Raw genomic sequence first — 8583 nt, 5'->3', positions numbered from 1 at the left:
CTAAAGTCACCTGCAATGATTATAGGATATGGAGATTTCTTAATGACATGTACCAGTTCAACCAGGAACTTGGCTTTGCCATCTTGCTGGGCATCCCCATAGACCACTACCACGTTCCAAGTGAAATATAGACTTACTACCTAGAAGGCTAGCAGCGCCCTAACAAAATAGTCTCCATTTTGTTTACCAAGAATGTCAAAAGAGTCATTATTTATTCCAACCACTCTAGAGGATGGTGTTTTCATCCTGCCGTTGTCAGCCATATCTCAGGGACAGTACAGGTAATTTTGGGTAGCACAAATGGTACTAGTTAGTATAACTTCAAATGATCAAAATAATACTAGGCGGATTCAGCGAACTCCGTCATGTATAACACCTGCTGAACTATTTCCAAGAATTGAGTTTGCTCAAAAAAATCCAGAAATTGTACAGCATTGGGGCTGGCGGCTTCATGATTTCCAACATGGGACTGATCGGGTGCTGCCTGGCTTTTCTCATGGAGGTTCCGCATGGCAATGATCTGGATGAGTATGTATGACTAGTTACAATCGCGCTGTTGTGTACCACGATGAACTGCTCAACAACTGCTTGGGCGCGGGTAGGAAGACGATTTAGGATGCATCGATTGTGTGTACGTCAACAAATATTCCGTCACCCGCAAAAAAAAACAAATATTCCGTCATGCTCGAGCTGTTCAGGCACCCAGAAGCTCATGGTAAGCTCTGCCAAATCCTGTCTGCCATCGAGTGAGTAGATCAATTGGCTTGGTTCATAACCCTATCTGAAATTACAAGTGTCAATTACTACTGAAACTGGTCAGGTGGTGATTTCAGGGCTGAAGTATGGGACCAAGGCTTGATGTGGATACGGTAACGGAGCCAAAACTTTTTTACCCATATGGCCATATGTGCAGTGTGGCACCAGCAAGATTGTAAACAGCAACTTTGCAATTGTGACGGTCCTCCGAGACCCGCAGAACTACGTGAGCAAGGATGGGATCTATGCCACAATAACTACAAACAATATCATAGCAACTGCGGTGATGAGTGGCTCGTACTCACATCCACCTTCCGATCAATCAAAACTTTGGCAGAAGTAGCCTCATAGGGATCATATCTAAAGTTTAATCTGACATCAAATTATGCATTCTGTCAGTTAACACTAAATTATGCATTCTGTCAGTTAACACTAAGTTATGCATTCTGTCAGTTAACAGACTGTTAGACAAAATAGCCGGTGCTCAAAAGAATTAAACAACACACAAACATGTACAAAATTCTGCAATCTCCACAGTAATTGTCGATTGCAAATTTCTGATACACAAACAGAACCATTCCTAGGATGGTACAGAATCATTCACCAGACATAGCATCCAAGCAGAGAATTCAATTCACCAGATCTCTGAAATGAGGATAAAATATATCACATTCACATCCATTGCAATTTCCCAATAGGTAATCAACATCACAGGACCATATCATCGACTAGTAGAACCTAAACAACTCGACGCACAGGTGGACGAAATAAATCCCCTCAGGATCAACCAAGAAGGGACCATGGCGGCAGGAAGCATTCGGAGGCTAGGCGCGCTCCCCTCGGATCCGGCGGGCGAGCTGGATGTCCTTGGGCATGATGGTGACGCGCTTGGCGTGGATGGCGCAGAGGTTGGTGTCCTCGAAGAGCCCGACGAGGTACGCCTCGGCGGCCTCCTGCAGCGCGGACACGGCGGAGCTCTGGAAGCGCAGGTCCGTCTTGAAGTCCTGCGCGATCTCCCGCACCAGCCGCTGGAAGGGGAGCTTGCGGATGAGCAGCTCCGTGCTCTTCTGGTACTTGCGGATCTCGCGCAGCGCGACGGTTCCAGGGCGGAAACGGTGCGGCTTCTTCACGCCGCCGGTGGCCGGGGCGGACTTGCGCGCCGCCTTGGTCGCCAGCTGCTTTCGCGGCGCCTTGCCGCCGGTGGACTTGCGCGCCGTCTGCTTCGTGCGGGCCATCGGAGCTGGAGGTCGGCGGCCTGGGCGGGAGTGCGGTGGTTTCTTGGTGGGAGATTGGGACGGCGGTGTGGGTTCTGATGATCTGCGGTGCAGGTAGATGGCTAAGTAGGGATGGGAATTTGGAGGTTGGCGCGCGGGTTGAAAAATGGGAGCGAAAATTTCGGGCTTTGGACGGATAATGGCGCCATGAAGGGATCGAGGAGCGCGTCGCGGCTGAGCCGTTGGATCGGGCGTGGGGAATGGGAGACGGTGGAGATGTGTTTGTGTGGGGCTGGCCACGGATCATGATCCGTGGTAGCACTTCTCGCCTGTTGAGTGGGTCAAATTGCCGGGAGAATCTATACTCGTCTAAATTATTCATATTTTAAAAGAAATCAAAGATATGCTCATATTTCACTTATGAAGATTCATAAAAAGACTTACTATATTAAAACTCTAGCTTGAAGATAGCTTTATATAATTATTTTGAAAAATGAAATGAAATTTAATATTAACCTTACTCTTATGTTCGGTTTACAGCCAACTCTATACAACAGTGTTTCAAATTTTGTCACTATGAGAAAAAGAAAAAAATCTCGTCTTTCTCCCCTAACCACCCTAGACGGCTAAGGAAAACTCCCTGCTCCTGCTTTCACTGGCGAGCCCATTGATTCGCCTCCCCTCTGCCGGCCGCTCCGGCGGCTGGTGGCAGGGAGGGAACCCCGATGCCTCCGCACTAATTAGTAGTTTACAATAGAGTTTTTTTAGTCCTCACTGGTGCGGCGTTCAAGCGGATGGCGATGCTTTCTTCTTTGAGTTTGTCTTTCGGGCTCTAATCCTTCTCGAGTTCGTCCATCTGGTTATAGTCGACGGAGCTTCGGCGTAGATTCCTGCCACCTTCTTAGAGCGGTAAGGTTAGGCTTTCTCGTCATGTGGCAAAATTTGGCATAAGGTGCTTTAGATATGTGCAAGGGTTCAACGGTGACAATTGCGGTTCAAGGGGCATTAGTTCATAAGGGCACATGCATTAAGACTTGTCGGCTATTATTGACAAGGTCAAGCTGTCTTCGGTATAGGAGCAACGATAGCGGCGCGTCGACGACTCGTTCTAGCTGCAATAGTGATCGTCCGGTGGTCTTAAAATTTTGATGTGATTTTTATTATGTGTTTAGATGCTTTGTACTTTCGATAAACTTTATAGTAAATCCGATCCTTTCAAAAAAAAAAGCTACGCATGTATTGGCATGTTTCTCATTTTTCTTTTGAAAGGCACGTCTCTCTCATTCTTGGTCCCATATAGCTTGTGATGTTTTTCTGTTCCGTATTTCGCCTCATTCTATCTTAGTCAAGGGCGTTGGTTGTGTCGAATTTGTGTAGTTCTTAACACGGTAATTGCCATGTGAGCCTAGACTCATCCGCTCTTGAAGAACAGTAAATTCAAAAAAGATAGCAAAAAAATACAAAAAATGTGAATAAAAATTGGCATGCAAGATGCTTGGGTGCGCAAGATTCGTGCAACATTTGGTGGTGCACTTTTTCGGATTTTACAAACGACTTTTTTTTTTGCCGATAGCTCCTCGGATGTCTAGCTTGTCACTTCGTCAGATCAGCAGGACCCTGCCTGACATCGCCGACTACCCGCCGCGCGCCGCCGGCCAGCAAGCAGCGCCGCTCTGCCCGGAATACAGGAGTGGTGCGGGAGGGAGGCGCAGCTTCCCGTCCAGGGCAACCGCGCCGCAGCGTCGTGCCGCTGGGCTCCGTCGTGGGGCTCCAGGAGAGGGGTTCGCGGCAGAGGGAGAGGCCGTGGCCTCGTGGGTCGCGAGCGGCCCGCTAGGCGCGCTATCTGATCCGAGCTGCAATGGAACGAACTCCTGTTCCTGAGGTACGCAACGTCTGAGTATATTTTCGTACTAATTGCAAAAGAAGAATATTCATATTTATAATTGCAAAAAACGAGTATGTTTAATACTACTGGCAATGTTTTCAGTAAATTTTTGGTGATGAATTTAGAAACTACAGTGTTAGCCTGACACTTCTGTTCTTATATGCAGCATTGCAAGCGAATTTATAGATAAATGTACATTGCTGCAACTCCTGCCACACTATTTATATACACACACAGGGGAGCAAATTAATTTGCAAACGAGTAAATTCATTGCTTTGTACATAGTTTCATATCTACTTATATCGACTACACCGGCTTATTGTGCCCATATGTATGTTCTTAATAACAGGACAAATGTAAATTCCACTGTGGCAGGAGTTGGCATCAATCTGAATCTTTGATTCATAACTGTTACTTCTCCTTTTCCCTGAAGATTCTACGATAATGTTGTGATGAAAGCATCCACCTTGTCGTTCACCCCTCTTGACAGAAACTTCATGCAGATAGGAGGTTTCACCTTGGCAAGAGCAAGCACCGACTGAGGCAGAACCCACAATCCATCGCCGCAAATCAAGCCGGAAGCAACTGCCGGTGCAAATGTTTCCGACTTGGCTCTGTCCAGCTTTTGCCAGACAAAAAGGATCACTGTCCCGATGAACATGTCAATGGCGAAATACGATCCTATGTAGAATGGGATTGCCATCGCCATTGGGATTGGTATGAAGTTTGATACCTTCTTGGGAACAAGATCTCTTATCAAGTTGACAACGATTGCTCCAACAAAGAATATGTAGCAGAGAGTAAGGCAGTTCTTTGGTAGCGATGAGAAGCCATCGACACCTAGTATTGCCATGCTGCGGAAGATGGCAGCATTTGGTGCAGGGTACTCACTTCCACTGATCCCAATATTATCAAAGGCCTTGTAAAAAAGCCAGAAAACACAGGGAGCAATGACGCAACCCATTGCAGTGCCTATGACTTGGCTGATGAACATTGACCTTGGTGAGGCCAGTGTCAGGTATCCTGTTTTGAAGTCCTGCATCAGATCAGCAGCAGTAGAAACAATGCTCATCATCACACCACAGGCAGCCAGACCTGCAAGAACACCTCCATGTGAAGCACCTGTCCATGCACCGAAAGCGAAGATTGCGAGCTTTCCATAAGTTGTAACGAGAGACCAATCAGTGAGGCCAGTTCCATAGGCATTGCAGAAGGCAAGTATCGGTGCTACGATATAGGCTACCAATATTTGGTACCACTTCAGCTGAGGGAATATCTGTGGGACAGTGCCAATAGATACGGCGGCAACAGCAGCATAGCCTCCATATGCAATGTACCAGGGGATTTGATCCTTTAGAAAGAGTTCATTGCGTCGCTCCTCATCGTATGATATAGTTGCAGTACCATTACTTGGTTCATCATCAGAGATTGGAAGTGTACTAGCGCTACTCTTCTTGTGTTGAGATCTTAATGACCAGGCTGTGAGAATGAGCATCTTGAGAAAGTTGTAGAGGCCATCACCGAGAATCAAGGCAATGGCTATGAACACCTGTAATATCAATTGGAATTTAGTAGAAGAAAGGATAGCTCAGGCTTCAAGAAAGAGCGTTTTCTTACCCGGTAACCTTGCATTCCGTGAAGACTAGTATCAGCAAGATTGGCAGCGAACCAAATACCCCTTTTCTTGGCTATGAGAGGCCACATTATTCCCCAAGACAGGATGCCTCCAAGGAGAACAGATACGTTGACAATATGTGGGCAAATCATTCCAACTCCGACATAGGTCGGAGAGAAGTCAAAGTAAAACCTTGCAAAAAAGAAGTTCGATTAAGGAGATGTTGAAAGAGTTGTGCTCTGCAGATTTGAACGAAACTTCAAAATCAGGAATCAGAGTAAAAATATGATGTAATGACAGTTCGCCTCGCCTAATTAAGTTCTCTCCTGTGCTGGAGAAGGCTGAGGCTAAAGGACTCCAACACGTCAAATTGTCAAAACAGCGTGCACACAATTAGCTAACACGAGCCGTGATTCTATACAAATTATGTAACCTAACTGTTATTTGCAAATTAATTTGCCGTTCTAGGTCGGCAAGTCATATTACTTACCGTAGGGTGCAGGTTCGAGAAGACATAAATAATATCACCTTATGAACAATTGGCTGATTTTGTAGAAAACAATTAACCATATCGTTGCGTATACAAATAATTAATTGACCTGCTTTATAAACAAAACAGTGTTCATTCTAGTGGTCAGAGGTGTCCCTCATTTTCTGTAAGGCCCAGGTTCAGTTTCGTCTGCTTTAGGAAAAAAAAACTCCATGTAAATAATTCACCCAATATGCAAGGTACGCCGACGCTGCAGCCACGTGGACGGTTTTTTCTCTTCCGAGTCAGTTTCGGCCTTAACTGAACAAATAAACGAGCTTACTTCCTAAATCGATCACTTCCCGAGTTATTGGCTTAAGGTGTGCAACGAGTTTAAGTTAATGAGCTAATGACGCATCACTCTTTGGAGAAATTTGACTGGAGACGTCCTTTGCAAGGTCTGCAATCTTTACCTGTTCTGGAAAGCTTGCAGCCCTAATGATGGGAATTGGTTGAATCCACAAGTATCGGTGGCTGTGTAGAACCACTGAAAGAAACCCCAGAAGAATGAAGCTGACAAGGAGGAGGAAACCAATTATCCATCCAAGATGCGGATTCTTGATATTTTGAGGGTTATTTGCCTCATCTGCCTGGGAAGCGATTCTGTCACTCATGGCCAGTAGGTAGTTACCAAAGCCACCTGAAAGACGTGGGTGAGTTAATCGTGAAATAGGGAGGGATCCTCTCTTTGCTAGTTAATATCATTTATAAAAAAAATTCAGAGAAATCCATTAAAAAAAGGGTTAGTTCCAAAAGAGAAATTCGCAAATAGTTAAGGTGCCTATTGTAGAAATATCTAACAAGCTTGACATATTCATGTAGAAATAACCAACAAGCTCGACATGTATTCATGTGGAAATATCTAACATGCTTTACAATTTGCATATTATGGGTTATAGAGTCTGTAATTTGATCGGGCCTTTGGTCTTTTTGCAAGAAAAAAAAACAAGTTTGTAATCTGTCAAGTTGTTTGAAGGGTGACTTAGTATGTACTCGTAATGAACATGTGTTCAAAAAGAAAAAGTATGTATGTGCATGCCAGTATGAAAAATCGATTTTGTTGCTTGTCAGTATCAAAAATCAATGTTTGAGAATCGCGAAAGTGATGGACGTGCTGCCGAAAGAATTACCGCTGAAGGAGATGCCGTAGGCTGCGACGACGCAGGTCTGGATGACGGTGTTCTCCTGGCGCGTGAAGGGCTGGCGGAGGAGGCCGACCTTCTCCATGGCGGCCGTCCAGATGCGGACGAAGAAGAAGCTGAGGAGGCCGGCGGAGACGTTGAGGGAGGGGATGATGCCGACGGTGAGGTTGAGCTTCATGACGATGACGCTGAACATGGTGGCCAGGAAGAAGCTCGCCACGAAGGCCCGCACCGTGAGCTGCTCCCGCCACGACGGCACGCGCTGGTCCGCGAACGCGCGCTCCACGGACGGCGCCTCGTCCTCCTCCTCCGCAGCGGCGACGGCGCCCCCGTCGCCGCGCAGCCTGTTTCGCCGCCGGAGCTCGCTCGCCTCCACCATCTCCACGTCGTCAGCCGCGGCCGCGTTCGAGCCGGCGGCGTGCTGCATGGCGGTGGCCATGTGGCTGCAACCGAGCAGGAGAACGGCGCGCCACAGACGCTGCCTTTGTAGCTCGAGGTGGCCGGACGGAGGTGCACGTCGGAGGCCGGAGCCTTCGGTTGGTTTATATGCAGGGCAGCAGGGGTGCTTCCACAGCTCCACTGAGATGACGAGAACGGCCGGCCAGGCCAGGACAACGATGGCCCGCGTGACCGTAGGCTCGACGCCTTCTGGTTTTGACTTGTACTACGTGCCTCTGTTCCTAAATGTACATTTTTGAATAGAGGGCGTAGTTTGTAAGCATGTGCATCTAGTGTACAGTTTTTCCACATTTGATAATAGTGCATCTGCTATTTGTTGATGTGTCTGCTTAGGGTTATTCTTTCTGTGTAAGCAACCTTCTCGTCGATATATAGCAAGGTACATTTGGTGAATTTACCAATCTTGAAGCTCCCAGACTCGAGTCCTCGATAGGCATTGCGTAACTTATACTCTTTATCTTGAAGTGATTAACTAGTTTTATTGCTAGTGTTGAATTTATCAAAGGAAAATTTTAGATATTGTGGCCATGCCCAAACGATATTATATACTCTATCTTAAAGTAGTTAAGGGCCCAAACCATCTGCAACCGTCCGGACCATGCAGTCAGGACGTATTTTGTCATTCAACAAGGCACTGTATCGATCCATTCGGTGGTTCGGATGTCATTTTTTTCATAAACCGAAAATAAACCAGGGGGGTTGCGGCCGTCCGAACCACTACCACGCAACGCATCTGACAACCCTGGCCCACCCAAAAAAGCCCTCCCGCCTCTCATGCACTTTATATCCAATGCACGCGCTGCTTCTCGTGCCGCGTTCATGCCGGCCCAGAGCATGTAGCGGTCGACATTGAAGCTATGCAATGTGGCCGAATGGGAGGGCGGGCTGACCGACGCGACATCTCGGGCCTCGTCGCTTCCCGTGCCACATTCATCTCAACCCATAGCACGTAGCGGCTGGCATTGAAGCCGCGATGTAACCAA

At 47.0% G+C, this 8583-nt stretch overlaps 1 protein-coding gene and 1 pseudogene across 1 annotated transcript; both read right to left on the bottom strand.

The window, feature by feature from the left end:
• Positions 1-1266: 1266 nt before the first annotated feature.
• LOC123189853 (histone H3.2) lies at positions 1267-2087 on the bottom strand. Its single transcript, XM_044602358.1, has one exon. The coding sequence runs from the start codon at positions 1989-1991 to the stop codon at positions 1581-1583; it is 411 nt and encodes a 136-aa protein (XP_044458293.1). The 5' UTR covers positions 1992-2087; the 3' UTR covers positions 1267-1580.
• Positions 2088-4101: 2014 nt separating this feature from the next.
• Positions 4102-7777, bottom strand: LOC123189852 (probable metal-nicotianamine transporter YSL13; annotated as a pseudogene).
• Positions 7778-8583: the final 806 nt, after the last annotated feature.

Source organism: Triticum aestivum, chromosome 2A (genome assembly GCF_018294505.1).
Source record: "Triticum aestivum cultivar Chinese Spring chromosome 2A, IWGSC CS RefSeq v2.1, whole genome shotgun sequence".
Lineage (NCBI taxonomy): Eukaryota > Viridiplantae > Streptophyta > Magnoliopsida > Poales > Poaceae > Triticum > Triticum aestivum.
The sequence above is the reverse complement of the archived record's forward strand: the minus strand, read 5'-3'. Positions and strand labels throughout refer to the sequence as shown.

Coding starts and splice junctions, on each gene's coding strand:
- LOC123189853 (XM_044602358.1), bottom strand. CDS start 1,991: ATGGCCCGCACGAAGCAGACGGCGCGCAAGTCCACCGGCGGCAAGGCG.